The sequence below is a fragment of the Phocoena phocoena genome, chromosome 20 (assembly GCF_963924675.1).
Source record: "Phocoena phocoena chromosome 20, mPhoPho1.1, whole genome shotgun sequence".
NCBI classification, from domain to species: Eukaryota; Metazoa; Chordata; class Mammalia; order Artiodactyla; family Phocoenidae; genus Phocoena; species Phocoena phocoena.
In genome coordinates this window covers 7,401,312-7,415,991 of record NC_089238.1, presented here as the reverse complement: position 1 = coordinate 7,415,991, position 14,680 = coordinate 7,401,312, and the positions used below count along the sequence as shown (strand labels likewise).

The window sequence follows — 14,680 nt, the reverse complement described above, 5'->3', positions numbered from 1 at the left end:
TAGAGCATAAATCGGGAGGAAGGATGTGCGGGGGCGGGCGGTCAGGATCACATTTCCCACAAGCTCCTGGAGCAGACGTGTGTGAGCAAATCCACAGTTTGCCTGCCTCAGCCTGTGTGACCTTGGGCAGGGAACAGTATATGGGTAGGAGGTGTCCCTAACTGCACCCTCCCTTAGCCTCTCTCTGCCTTTGTCTCCTCATCAGTAAAGGGGAGATACCACACTATCCACCCTCTGGTGAGGAGTAAATGGGATGGTATACAACAGGCCCTAGCACACAGCAGGTTCTCTATAGATGTTAGCTGATTGGCCCTTCACTTTGAGGTCAGGCCTCCAGAAGCTCCAGGCCTCCATTAAGGTATAGAGAGTCATTTCAACAGGAACGTTCACAAGTGTTTCAGTGGCCTTATTGGCAAAGCCCGGGTCATATGCCCCTCTGTGTGGAAGGGGTAGGAGATCATTCCAACCCAAATTACAAGCAGTTGGAGGGGGGCTATATGTGGGTGCTTGGCCAACGAATTAGGGTTAACTCTGTGCTCTAGGAAAGATCTAACTTTCATATTTTTCTATAATAGTGAGAATAGGTTAGGTTATGCTGCAGTAACAAACAACCCCAAATCTCAGCTTAGCATAACAAGGTTTTTTTTCTCACTTGTGTTATATATTGACTGAGGGTTCTGGGCTGTATATGTCTGGGACCCAGGCTGACAGAGCCGCTACCCTCTGGAGTCCTGCCGGTCAAGTGTGGCCAAGGAAGAACACCCTGGAAGCTCTTGTACCAGTACTTAAATGTTCTGACACAAAAATGACATACATAATCTCTTAGAATTTATTGGCCAAAACTAGTCATGTGACTTGAATGAACCACAGAGAGTCTGGGAAGTTCAATTCTACCACACTCCAAAAGATGGAGATGGATATATTGGGTTTATGACACTAATAACTCTCACTCTGAGCACATAAGCAAATTGGTAGAAATTTCAGAACATTGAGAGATTAGAAATCAGTTGAATGAGTTTTCTGTTGTTTGCCTATTCCAAGCCCCATTACATATCATTCAGCTATCATCACAGTGTGAAACCATTCAGCCCTCTGCTTGCTTGGTTTCAATCATTTGATCGTGTGGCCGATATGCCTAGATGTCCCCTTAATAATTATTCGCCTCTGATAGGGAAGTTTCACTGGACATATGGCTGCACAGCTAAAGACTACATTTCCCAGGCTCCCTTGCAACCAGTTTCTTGCCATGTAAGTGGTTTCTGGCCAGTGGGATGTCTGCAGCATCTGAGATATGGCCTTAAAAGGCAAGGAGGATGACATCCCTTTCAGTCTCTCCCTTCCTGGTGTAGGGATGTGTTGGGCATTGGTGTGCCCATCTTACACTGAGATGGAAGTGCTGTGTTGTGAATGGTAGGGCAACAAGCTAGAAGGCTAGAAGAAAGACATGATTATGGAAGTAGGCATGCCCCAAAATCTTCGGGATGAATTGGCAAACTGGAGACCCAGGACAGCCAATGTTTAGTTCCAGTCCAAGTTTGAAGGCATGAGTACCAGGACAGCTGATGGTGTAGCTGTTGTCTGAAGGCTGGCAGCTCTGAAACAGGAGGGAAGGGGGCAGGGCACAACGTCTAAAAGAATGACATAGCCCTTGAGGACAGGACATAAACTGGTTAGAACCAACTAGGTCCAAGATGGCAGAAGATTTGACTTACAGTAGACCTTGAGCCTCATTCTATGCTCATTGTAATACATTCGCATATGCTAAAGGACACACCCACAGGTGCCATGACAGTTCCGAGGCTGACCATAAAAGGCCAAAAAGTGGGCAATGGCCCAATTCCTGGAAATCTCCACCCCTTCTCCAAGATAGTTGGAATAATCCTCCCACTCTTTAGCCTATAAAATTACCCAACCCATAAAAACCAATCACCCCATATTTCGGAGCCTCTCGCCTTCTGAGATGGTCCACACTCTGTGGACTGTGTTTCTCTCTAAATAAATCCACTTCTTACCTATCAATTTGTCTCTCACTGAATTCTTTCTGCGATGAGACATAAAGAACCTGAGCTTCATTAAGCTCTGAGACCTGGTGTGTGATCTCAGTTAAGAGACAGTGTGTCGGGGGAATACTTCCCTGGTGGTACAGTGGTTAAGAATCCGCCTGCCACTGCAGGGGACACAGGATTGAGCCCTGGTCCAGGAAGATCCCACGTGCCGCGGAGCAACTAAGCCCGTGCGCCGCAACTACCGAGCCTGCGATCTAGAGTCTGTGAGCCACAACAGCTGAGCCTGCGTGCCACAACTACTCAAGCCCGTGCGCCTAGAGCTCGTGATCCACAACAAGAGAAGCCACCGCAATGAGAAGCCCGCGCACCACAATGAAGAGTAGCCCCCGTTCACCACAACCAGAGAAAGCCCACACGCAGCAACGAAGACCCAATGCAGCCAAAAATAAAATTAAAATAAAGAAATATATATATATATTTTAAAACCGACACTGGCGGGGTCACTTCCCTGGCAGTCCAGTGGTTGAGACTCTGGGCTTCCACTGAAGGGGGCGCGGGTTCGACCCCTGGTCAGGGAACTAAGATCCCACATGCCATGTGGCGCCGTCAAAAAAAAAAAAAAAAAAGACACTGGGTTTAAGTCCCACCCCTTGGGTTCAAGTCCCATCTGAATTGTGCAGTTTCATCTTGAGAACCAGGAAGAGCCAATGTTTCAGTTTGAGCCTGAAGGCAGGAAGAAAGCTGATGTCCTAGTTCCTTTTTTTAAAAAAAATATTTATTTATTTGTTTGTTTATTTATTTGGCTGTACCGGGTCTTAGTTGCAGCATGCAGGATCTTCATTGTGGCGTGAGGGGTCTTTAGTTGCAGCATGCAGAATCTATTTTCCTGACCGGGGATCGAACTGGGTCCCCTGCATTGGGAGCGCAGAGCCTTAACCATTGCGCCACCAGGGAAGTCCCTCAGGTCCTAGTTCAAAGGTAGTAAGGCAGAAAGAGTTCTTTCTTATTCAGAGGAGAGTCAGCCTTTTGTTCAATTCAGGCCTTTTATGCAATCTTCTTTACTAAGTTTCCTGATGTAATATTGATCTCATGCAAAAACACCCTGAGAGAAACACTCAGAATAATGTTAGACCAAACATCTGGGTACCCTGTCAAGCTGGCCCAGTAAAGTTAACATATAAAGTTAACCATCATAGTTCCTGACACTATGGAACTTTACTCACTGTTATTATCACTTAAGGTTGCATATTCTTGGACTGTTACATGAGAGGGAAATAAACTTCTGTGTTGTTTAAGTCATTGTTATCATGGTCTTTGCTAAGGCAGCTGAATTGGTGTTCTACCTTATATTTTCCAAAGATATCTCTTGTCCCCACTCACTTCCCCCATTAAGAAGCAGAGTCGAGCTCCCCTTCCCCTGAAGTGGTGTGCGCTCATGACTAATATGTAGCTGTTGCAACATGGCAGAAGAGTGACGCTGTACGATTTTTGAGGTCAAATCAGGGAAGGCAATGCAATTTCTTTGTTAGCTGAAATACCCTTGAAACCTTCAGCCATCAGGCAAGTAGTTCAGCTGCCCTGAAGCCACCAAGCTACAAGGAAGCTCAAGCTATCCCACACAAAGAAACTATATGGAAAGGCTTGAGGCTCCATGAAAATATATGCTCCACCAGGTCCCGACACCCTTCAGTCTCCCTGCTCTTTCAGTTCCAGCCACTATCTGACTGCAGACACTGAGTGACCCCGAGCTGGAACTGCCCAGAGAGCCCTTCCCAATTTCACTACCCACAGGCCTATCAAAGATAATAAAATAATTGTTGTTTTAAGCCACTAAGCTCTGGGCTGATTTGTTACACCGCAATAGTGAACCAGAACATCTGGTATAACTTTTATAGTGGGAGAGATGGATTCATTTTTAATATGTCTAAGCAGAAGTGGAACCCCCAAATCCTACTCACTCTTCTCCACCCCAGAACCTTCACTAGATCAGCCACCAGGGTCCTCTTCCCCTGAATAACTTAGCATCTACAACATGTTAGCCCTCTCCTTTGCTGTCCTTCCTCTATGTGCAAAGCGTTCTTCCTTTCCTGGAGTGGTAGTCAGTTTTTCTTTTCTTTTCTTTTCTTTCTTTCTTTCGTTGAAGTATAGTTAACTTACAATGTCATGTTACTTTCAAGTGTACAGCAAAGTCATTCAGTTATATATATATTGAATATATATATTCTTTTTCATTTCTTTTCCATTATAGGTTATTACAAGATATTGAATAGAGTTCCCTGTGCTTTACAGTAGGTTCCTGTTGTTTATCTATTTTATATGTAGTAGCATATATCTGTTAACCCCAAACTCCTAAATGCTCTCCTCCCCCCACCCCTGCACTATCCCCTTTGGTAACCATAAGTTTGTTTTCTGTGTCTGTGAGTGTATTTCTGTTTTGTAAATTAGTTCATTTGTATCATTTTTTTATGTTCCACATATAAATGATATCATATGATATTAGTCTTTCACTGTCTGACTTACTTCACTGCAAATGGCATTATTTTATTCTTTTTTATGACTAATATTCCATTGTATATATAGATCACATCTTCTTTATCCATTCATCTATCGATGGACATTTAGGTTGCTTCCATGTCTTAGCTATTGTAAATAGTGCTGCTATGAGCATAGGAGTGCATGCGTCTTTTCGAATTAGAGTTTTCTCTGGGGTAATCAGTTTCTAAAATGGCTCTCAATGACCTCCACGTTCTGATATTCATGTCCTCATATAATCCCCTCTCCTGTGACTGTGCTGGACCTAGTGACCTGCCGCTCATGGCAAAAGTGATGGGATGTCCCTTCTGAGACTAGGTTATAATAGACTATGACTTCAGTCTTGCCTGCTCACTTTGATTAAGCTTGCTGCCGTGTTGTGATCTGCACTATGAAGGGGTCCCATGGCAAAGAAAGGAGTCCCAGCCAACAAGGAACCAAGATGCTAGCCCTCAGTCCAGCATCTCTCATGTGACTGGATCTTCCCAACAACCATTTATGGGTGCTTGGAAATGGATCCTTCCCCAGATGAGTCATTGGATGAGACCAGAACCTCAGCTGACACCTTTTTTATAGCCTTGTGAGAGAATGCAAAGCAGAGGACCCAAGTAAGCCACCCCCAGATCCCACCGATTATGTCCATCTTGTAATATACATCGGTAACTTTAAAACACCTATAAACTGTATTTTCCTTTGTTAGAAGAGTCTTAAGTTACTTCCCTCGTGGTCCAGGTGTTAAGACTGCGCGTCCACCGCAGGGGGCACGGGTTCCATCCCTGGTCTCGGAACTAAGATCCCACAAGTCATGTGGCATGCCCCCCCCAAAGAAAGTCTTAAAACATCATTTTCTCTCTTATCCCTTTGGATATACAATAAATAACAGATTGTACTAGATTCATTGTCTTATAATAATATGTAAGAGAGATTTACTATTACCAGTGAGCCATGGGAGGGCTGTGATCAGGTGAGGACCAGGGCCAGCTCTGGATATAGAAAAACCCATCTAGGTTCATGTGGAAGATGGGCTGGAGGGGAGGGACAGGAGGTTGGGGCCTATGAGTGGGGCTGAGTAAGAAAGCCCTGTCCAAGTGACACAGGTCAAGCTGGAGACATGACAGCACCCACAAGAACCGTACAATTCTGGCAAATCCACCTCCTTCTCTGGGCTCTGGTTTCTGCATCTATAAATAGGCCATAATTATCCTAGATGTATTAGTTATGTATTGCTGTGTAACGAATTGCCCCCAAACTTAGCAGTTTAAAGCAACAATAAACGTTTATTGTCTAACACAATTTCTGAGGGTTGGAAATCAATGAATGGCTGAGCTGTGGGGTTCTGGCTTAGGCTCTCTCACGAGGTTGCAGTCAGGATGTTGGTGGGGAGAGCTGTCACCTGAAGGCTTGACTGGGGCTGGAGGACTTGGTTCCTCGACACGTGTGTTTCTCCAGCAGATGACTGCTTGAGTGTCCTCACAATGTGGCAGCTGCTTCCTCTAAAGTGAGTGATCCTAGAGAGAGTCAGGCAGAAGCTGCAGTGACTTTTATGACCTAACCTTGGAAGTTACACTGCCGTTTCCACAACGCCCTGTTAGTCACACTGTCAGCCCTATTCAATGTGGGAGGAGACTACACAGGGGCCTGAATACCTGGAGGTGAGAATCATTGGGGTCCATCTTGGAGGTGGACTTCATAGTTCTGATATAGTATCTTTATTATTGTAAACAATATTGACTTCAGAACTATCTCAAAAGTTTTTTCCCCTCTACTCAACAGCTGTACCATTTAGAGGTCTGTGGCTGCATTAAAAGCCCTTTCTTCCTTCTCTGTAACTGGGATGGAGGGAGGGCTAATTCATCGGGCTGGAATAACAGACACAAATAAAGCCAGCTTCAAAGTTAGCATGAAACACTATTTCCCAAGGACATGCTTTCTTACTCACACTGTTGGAAATTCTATCAGTAAAAATGAAACATCCCACTCTTGCCTGTAGGATTGAAGTCATTTGATACATAGTAGCAGCCTTGATTTCCAATCCAGGTGCAGAGTAAAGGGTTTCTGGACCCAACACTACACATCTACGTTCATCTTGTAGTTTGCAAGGATACAGGACCCTGGTTCCTTTTGCAGTCCACACACTGCTTGGCTTTGAGCCTAACATACAGTCATCACCTAAATTCCACTCTTCCTCCAAATCCTATAATAACTCTACCTTTTTCCTTTGTCAAGATGCTCCATGGTTTCTCTGTTGTGTGGTCTCCATCATCTCAGTGGGTCAATAAACTTTAATTTGTCAGACTATATTCCTGGTGTTGTCAGGCTGATGGATTAAGATACCTATAATCCTCAATTGCCGTGGCTCCCAGCCACCCTTGGGACATAGATTCCCTTCTCTTATATGCCCAAACCATTCATCATCTGGCCCCAGCCTATTTTTCTAATCTCAGTTCTTTTTTCTTCTTACTATTTTCTTTTGAAAGGGAGATATAATCATTTCCATACAGTAAATTGCACGTCTTATGTGTACAACTCAGTGAATTTTTAAATATGTGTATGCCCAAGTAATCACCACCCAGATAAATATATAGCACATTTCGGACACCCCAGGAGCCTCTCTGTCCTCACCCTGCCAATCTATCACCAATCTATCACTTTTTTTTTTTTTCAACCTTGTTTGAAACTAGCCCACATGCTATATAAACAGACGCCATGAGCATAGCTTCAGTACTACTATTCCTCCTCTTACGACCACCAAGACCAAGGTTCAGGTCTGATGGGAAACAATCTATCACTTTTTGAACTTCAGATTCTTTTTATTTTCACAGAAACACATATAAACATTCATAGACTTTAGTCATCTGGAACGTCCTGCCTCAAAGAATCCTATCTTCGGCCTCTGATATTCCTTCTGTCCTGGCAAGGGCTCAAGTCCCAACCGAAACTTTTGAAAATATTGCAGGAATGAATGAATGAATAAAAGTTATAACTGCGATTGAATGCGTGCCTGGTGGAATGGCGCCACAACCAGTTCCTAAGGGGAAGTGCTGATTGGGCAGTCACGTGATAGGGGCCGAGCCTTCCCGGAGCAGGTGAGGCAGGTGCGGTCCTGCGTCCGGGTAGCCCTGCGGGGCAGCGGCTCGCAGCAGCCATTTTGCGGGGCGATCACGTGAGAGGACGCACGCTCAGCGGGGCGCTCACGTGACCAGGGGCGTGCTGCGGCCGCCCGGGCGGACCCGGCGAGAGGCGGCGGCGGGAGCGGCGGTGATGGACGGGTCCGGGGAGCAACCCAGAGGCGGGGGTGAGGCGGGAGGCGGACGGGCGGGAGGAGGGCGAGCCCCTCGCCGGCCGACCCCAGGATCCCTCCTGCCGGTATGGGGCCGTGCGATCGCCAAGCACTCCGGGGCAGAAACTCCGGGATCCGGCGCTGCCAGCTTCCACCCACTCCCGGGGTCCGGGGCTCTCTGGCCTCTGCGTCCGGATCCCTTCCTGTCTGGCGCTTTCGGACCCCCGAGAAGCTGGGGAACCCCATAATCCAAGCCCACGGGGCAGGCCCGGGCTTGTTGCCGGCACCACTTCCTGGTGGGAGGGGCGGGTCTCCCCTCAGTCCCCTCAGGCCAGGGGTCTGGTTGCATGAAGTGTTCCCTCAGCCTCCTCCCCCGGAAGAATGAAGGATACAGGCCCAAGACTCCTGCCTCTTTCTCCATCAGGGACTCAGCTGCCTGGGCCCCCAGGCACTTTATCTACCAGGGACCCAGAAATGCAGGGTCCCCTAGCGTTGTCTTCCCTCAGGGATCATAAGCCACTCCAGTTCCCTGGATCCCCCTAGGACCCAAGAGTCCAGGCACCTCTTACCTCCTTTCTCCTCTAGGGCCCACCAGCTCTGAGCAGATCATGAAGACAGGGGCCCTTTTGCTTCAGGGGTGAGTTTGAGGTCTGATTATTGCGGAGCAGATTTGAGGAGTGAGGCCCCATTCTGATTCTGCATTCCCTGCAACTCCATTCCCACTCTAGTTTCATCCAGGATCGAGCAGGGCGAATGGGGGGAGAGACACCCGAGCTGGGCCTGGAGCAGGCGCCCCAGGATGCATCCACCAAGAAGCTGAGCGAGTGTCTCAAGCGCATTGGAGATGAACTGGACAGTAACATGGAGCTGCAGAGGTGTGGTCCCTGGAACCCATGAGTCCAGCCAGTGAGCCCCTTCTCCCTCAGAACCCAGGAGTCCCAGCTCCCAACCCCCACTTTCCCTGGGAGTCTGGAGTCCAGGCCCACAGCCCCCTTTTCCGTCAGACCCAGGGGTCCAGGGCCCCACCACTCAACTCAGCACTCTGGACTCCCAGCCCTCCCCTGCCCTAAGATCTTGAAACTCTCCTTCAGGGAGTCATTTTCCCCAGTTTCCTCAATGTCCACCTCGTGGCTCTCCCCCATGATGGCTTCCTGGCTCAGGCCTCAGTTTCCTTATCTTTGGTATGGGGTGGACACCAGAGTTTCCACACTCCACCTGATCCTCCCTCCCCAGCACTGGCTCTCCTCTCTCCTGCAGGATGATCGCGGCCGTGGACACAGACTCCCCCCGAGAGGTCTTTTTCCGAGTGGCGGCCGAAATGTTTTCTGACGGCAACTTCAACTGGGGCCGGGTTGTCGCCCTTTTCTACTTTGCCAGCAAACTGGTGCTCAAGGTGGGCGGCTGCAGGGCTGTGAGCCCAGGCAGGCTCCCCTATGAGGACCTGGGACTCGTGAGGTCAACCCCTGTGGCAGCCCAGTAACCACAGAGGGAATGGAGAGAGGCAGCTATGGACCGCTTGTCTGCTTTTTCATTCATTTATTCATTCAACAAACATTTATGGGGCCTATGGTGTGTGTGACCTGTACTCGGCACCCAGGACACAGAACAGAAAAGGCTAGGTCCCTGCTCTCAGGAAGCCCACGTCGTATGATGAGTGCTGAGCGAAGTAAACTAGGGTGACGTGATTGGGCAAAGTGGTCAGGAAAGACTTCTAAGAGGAGGTGACGTGAAAGCTTAAGTTGGAATGACAAGAAAGATGCAGTGATATATTGTATAAAGATGGGGGAAAAGGCATCCCGTAGAGGGGCAGAACATGCAAAGGCCCTGAGGTAGGGCCAAGCCTAGTGTGTTGTGGGCAATGAGGAGGCCCATGTGGTTAGAACAGAGTGAGGAGGGGGAGAAGGTGAGAGATGAGGGCAGATTGCGAGGGTCTTGTGGGCCGCTGTAAAGACTAGCTTTACTCTGAGTGTGACAGGAGTGATTGGCTCGTTTTAAACAACAGAGTGAGGTGACCTGATTTATAAATAGAAAAGACTTTTCAAGCAAGGAGAGCAAAATGTTAATTGTAGAATCTAGGTTGTGTGTATATGCCTGTACGCTTAGAAATTTTTTTAACTTTTCTCTCTGAAGATTCTCATTGTAAAATATTGGGGGAGGGGAAGCCCAGCAAATTATTTTGGCCCTTTTGGGTAGAAAAATGGATTATGGGGCACAAGGGCAAAAACTGGGACGCTGACAAAGAGGTACCTGTAATAGTCCTGGCTAACGGAAGACTGACCTGGAGTCAGGGGGCAGCACTGGAGGTGGAGAAGTAGATTTCTTGATGTGTTTGCAAGATTGAGCTGATGGGGCTTGAATGTTAGAGGTGAGGGGGACAGCAGTCAGGGTGATGGTAGGGCTCCGTGTGGAGCTGGGGACAGCAGGTGAGAAGCAGCGAGATAAAGGCTGAGTAGGGAAGCTTAGGGAGTTGAAGAGCAGGCGTCAGGCCTTACCTGGTCTGAAGGTCAGAAAGCCCTCTCTGGGGAGGTGACATTAGACCTGAGCTGTGAGGTCTAATGTCCATGTACAAAGGTCCTGAAGCAGGTTAAGAATTTGGTGGGAATGAAGATACGGAAGAAGGGTGGGACTTCCCTGGCGGTCCAGTGGTTAGGACTCCGTGCTTCCACTGCAGGGGGCACGGGTTCGATCCCGGGTCGGGGAACTAAGATCCCACAAGCTGTGTGGAGTGGCCAAAGAAAAAATTTTAAAAGTTTAAAATTAAAAAAGAAAAAAAGATATGGAAGAAGGGCAGTGAGGCACAGAAAAGAAGAGGAAAATTGGAATGTGATCAGGTCAGAGGCTTCACACAGAGCCTTGTGGGCCAAGATGTGCTTTTGATTTTTTATCCCAGAGGTACTAGGGAGCCATAGATGGTTTGTGAGCAGGGAAGTTGACAGTGACCAGATCCACTTTACAATTTATGAAGCTCATTCTGACTGTGAGTGGAAAAGAGACTGCAGAAGGGCAGGAGGGGAGGCAGAGAGTTGAGAAAGGAGGCTGGGGGCCACGGCCCCAGGCAGTGAGGACAAGGCTTAGTCCCTAAGGCCCAGCCCACTCCCTGCAGGCCCTGTGCACCAAGGTGCCCCAGCTGATCAGGACCATCATGGGCTGGACCCTGGACTTCCTTCGAGAGCGGCTGCTGGGCTGGATCCAGGACCAGGGTGGTTGGGTGAGGCCCCTAACCCCATCCAATCCCCCACTCCTCTGGGACCCCTGGGCCTTCCTGAGCCCACCACAGTGGTGCCCCCCTCCCCATTTTCGGATCATCAGATGTACTCTGTAATGCGTTTTCTTACATGTCTGATCAACCCTGATTCATATGGCACCCACTGACCTCTCCATGACCCTTGACCTCTTGGTGACCTCTGACCCGACTAGTGCCTTCTGCCCTCCCCGGTGCCTCTACTTCCTTCGGAATCCCTCAAGTTCGACCCGACTAGTGCCTTCTGACCTCCCTGGTGCCTCTACTTCCTTCGGAATCCCTCAAGTTCTATGATAACTCTTTGGCCCCCAACTCTTTAGTACCATTAATCTTAGGCCCTTGCCCCCACTCATGCCCTCTGACCTCTCTGTGACCCCTCACGTGCTGGCCCAGGGCCTGCCCCTTGGCTGAGCTGCTGAAGTGCCTCATGTCCCTATCCCCAGGACGGCCTCCTCTCCTACTTTGGGACACCCACGTGGCAGACAGTGACCATCTTCGTGGCCGGAGTACTCACTGCCTCGCTTACCATCTGGAAGAAGATGGGCTGAGGCCACCAGCGGCCTTGGACTGTGTCTTTTCTGCATAAATTATGGCATTTTCCGGGAGGGGTGGGGACTGGGGGCCATGGGCATTTTTCTTACTTTTGTAATTATTGGGGTGGGGTGGGGAGGAGTGGTCTTCGGGGGGCAATAAACCTCTTTCGGGCCACACTTTCAGAGTCTGAGTCACTGGGCCCACTTCCTGGCTGTCGCAGGAGGCCAGGCTTCACGTGCTGACCCATCTTATTCTGAGGTTGCCTGGTGCCCTCTATGGGTAGGTGGTGAGTTAAGTCTTGGCCCTGCCCTTAAGGAGCCCACAGTCCTGAGGGGAGCCGAGGTGGCTCGAGATCACATGACTCATGTGTCACAGCCTAGGGTACTGTGTTAGAGGCAGCACTGTGCCAGGCCCAAACCCGGCAGAGGGGGCTGGGGCGGGAGTGGGGGGTGGATATCAGGGTAGCAGGGTGCAAAGCAGCCTCCTGGACCCTGGGAACTAGGGCCTGGAAGCTTCCACCATATGGGACCACAGGAAGTTGCACATTTACTGAGGTGGAGAAATGGGGAAGAAGCTGGAGGGGGATAGACCTCGGGAGGACTAGGAAAGCAGGGGAGGGCTCTGGAGCCTTTTGGGGAAGGCCCTGGAGGCTGGAAGGCTGAGGAGGCTGGAGAGAGGGTCCAAGGGAGGACTCCAGGGGAGGCCTGAGCTTGAGCTGTGTGGTTGCAGAGGAGACGCACAGGCTGGAGACTGACAGGTTGTGGAGGGAGGGGCTGGAGGAGGAGGAGGAGTCGTCCAGGGTCTGGCCCCGTAAATGGGAAGGGCCCTCCAGGAGAGGGGCGGCCCCCTGGGAAGATGCTGCGCTCACAAAGAGGCACAGTAGGTTGAGCCACAGAAGGAGAATCAGAAAAGGGAATTACAGAGAATAAGGTCACTCGGAGAGTCACAGTTGGTTGTCACCTCTCTGGCTGTCTTTCTTTGGCTGCGTTGGGTCTTCGTTGCTATGCGCAGGTTTTTTTCTCTCTAGTTGCGGTGAGCGGGGGGCTACTCTTCATTGCGGTGCCTGGGCTTCTCTTGCTGCGGAGCATGGGCTTTAGGCGCGCGGGCATCAGTAGTTGAGGCACGCAGGCCCAAGGGCAGGCGGGCTCAGTAGTTGTGGCTCGTGGGCTTAGTTGCTCTGCGGCATGTGGGATATTCCCCGACCAGGGCTCGAACCCGTGTCCCCTGCACTGGCAGGCGGATTCTTAACCACTGCACCACCAGGGAAGTCCCACCCCTCTGGCTCTCCATCCCCCTCTCTCTGGGTCCTTCTGTCCCCTTCTCTGTCTCTGTTCCTGTCTCTTTGTCCCTCTCTGGGTCTTTCTGTCCCCCTGTCTCTCTCTCCCTGTTTCCCTGGGTCACTTGTCTTCTCCCATCCTCCCTGATTCCCCCCACCTTCTTCAGATAATCTTTATCTCACCCCTTCCTCTCCCTCCACCTGTGAGCACTTCCCAGGTCACCTCTGCTTTCCCAGGCTAAAGGTCTTTGGGCTGAGGTATGAAATTTGGTGAATGAGTAACTCAGACCCCATTGTGACTGTGTGCCTGGGGCAACTGCCCCTCCCCCAGAGGCTTGCCCCAGAGACGGCAAGTCAGGGGAGAGATGTCAGATAAGACAGAAGTGAGGGGAGACTGAGTCACCACCCAGAGAGAGGGGACAATATGGCCACAGGCGGGAGCCCAGGGAAACCATCAAGGGAACTAAAAAAGACAGTGCCTTGAGACAAAGCACTCAAGGTGGCACCTTGGGGGAGGGGGGCAGACTTGGGGCCCAGCCAGGCCTAGTTCTCCGGGTCGCAGGCAGACTGCAGTCCACCCAAAGTAGATGAGGTCAGCGAGCGGGCTCCACCCCGCCCCTCTGCGGGAGCCCCTTCCAGAGCTGAGTTCAGCATGACTCAGCACGGCTGCTCTCCTGGCCACTGGCCCAGACACCCCTTGAGGACCCCAGATACCAGCCTGACTGGCGTCCCCTTGATCAGGGAGTACCCTGCCCGCGCTGCTTGGAGAGGCTTCTCTGCAAGGTGAGCCCTGACCTCTGCTCCCAACGCCCCAGCGGCTTCAGCTTTCCTGCCCCAGCCGAACAGCTGCCTCCATTAGGGCACTGAAAGAGGGTCAAAGTCCTGTCTTTGTTTCTCCTTCCCCGCAAACAACCACAGTGGGAGCTCCTGGAGGGCTCCTTCAGCCAGCTCTGCCACCCAGGCACCAGCCTGGACCAGACACACTTTAAAAATGTCCGTTGGTTAAAGACAGACATCCCATCCATAGGTCCCCAGACCCTCCTTGTTTCACCAGGACTCAGTACTTCTCCGTGATCTTGAAGGAGCATGTGTCAGGCAAGACAGGGACAATTTCAGCGAGGCTGCTTCAGAGTCAAAAAGAATTCCCAGTCTCTGGCTTCCTTCAAAGTCATCTCCACGAAGTGCAGCCTCAGAGGGACCCCCAAAACTCCAGTGTCATTTCACCCCTCCCCATCTCAGCTTCCAGAAAAAGTGAGCCCCAAAATAGCCCCTAGGTATTCCAAGAGGCTCAGACAATCTTTCGAGGGCTCCAAAAGGCTCTCCAAGACCCCTGGCCTCTTTAAAAAGCCCCTACTAGCCTTCTGGAAACATCCCTCTCCCCCACTCCGGGGCTGAACAGCAGGGCTCTACAACTGTCCTTTTAATCTCGCAGATCACTTCAAGGGCCTAAAGATCGCCCTACCCGCCCCCCCCCCCGGGAAGTTTCCAGAAAAATATGGACTTCCACTGTGAACTCTAAAGCTACAGAAACTCCCCCCACCTTTGAACCCCAAGGCTCCAGGTCCTCCCAGAGAGAGACCCAAGGTTCCAGAAATATCATCTCACAGCCTTCCAAACTTCTCAAGGATCCGGGTACCCCCTTATCTCCCAGCGCAAACCCCAGTCATCTGGAGGTTTCCGCACCTCTGAGGAACGCCCCCAGGGTTCCAGTAAAGTCCGTGCCCTGACACAGCACCAGAATCCGATCTACTTTCCTGAGACACCCCCAGGACCCAGGAATCATTATTTTCCAGGGTTCCCAGTGTCCTCAT

At 50.4% G+C, this 14,680-nt stretch overlaps 1 protein-coding gene across 4 annotated transcripts; it reads left to right on the top strand.

The window, feature by feature from the left end:
- Positions 1–7,799: 7,799 nt before the first annotated feature.
- On the top strand, positions 7,800–11,607 carry BAX (BCL2 associated X, apoptosis regulator). Of its 4 annotated transcripts, none has more exons than XM_065898565.1 (6): positions 7,800–7,833; positions 8,404–8,455; positions 8,547–8,693; positions 9,076–9,211; positions 10,922–11,026; positions 11,542–11,607. In XM_065898565.1, exons 1-6 carry the CDS (start codon positions 7,800–7,802, stop codon positions 11,605–11,607), a joined length of 540 nt encoding a protein of 179 aa, XP_065754637.1. The 4 variants fall into 4 exon arrangements, with proteins under 4 accessions (XP_065754637.1, XP_065754636.1, XP_065754638.1 ...); XM_065898564.1 differs by having other exon boundaries at positions 11,503–11,607; XM_065898566.1 differs by lacking the exon at positions 8,547–8,693 and having other exon boundaries at positions 11,503–11,607.
- The last annotated feature ends 3,073 nt before the right edge of the window (positions 11,608–14,680 follow it).

Coding starts and splice junctions, on each gene's coding strand:
- BAX (XM_065898563.1), top strand. CDS start 7,800: ATGGACGGGTCCGGGGAGCAACCCAGAGGCGGGG. Junction 8,456..8,546: donor GGGGCCCTTTTGCTTCAGGG/GTGAGTTTGAGG, acceptor TTCCCACTCTAG/TTTCATCCAGGATCGAGCAG. Junction 8,694..9,075: donor AGTAACATGGAGCTGCAGAG/GTGTGGTCCCTG, acceptor TCTCTCCTGCAG/GATGATCGCGGCCGTGGACA.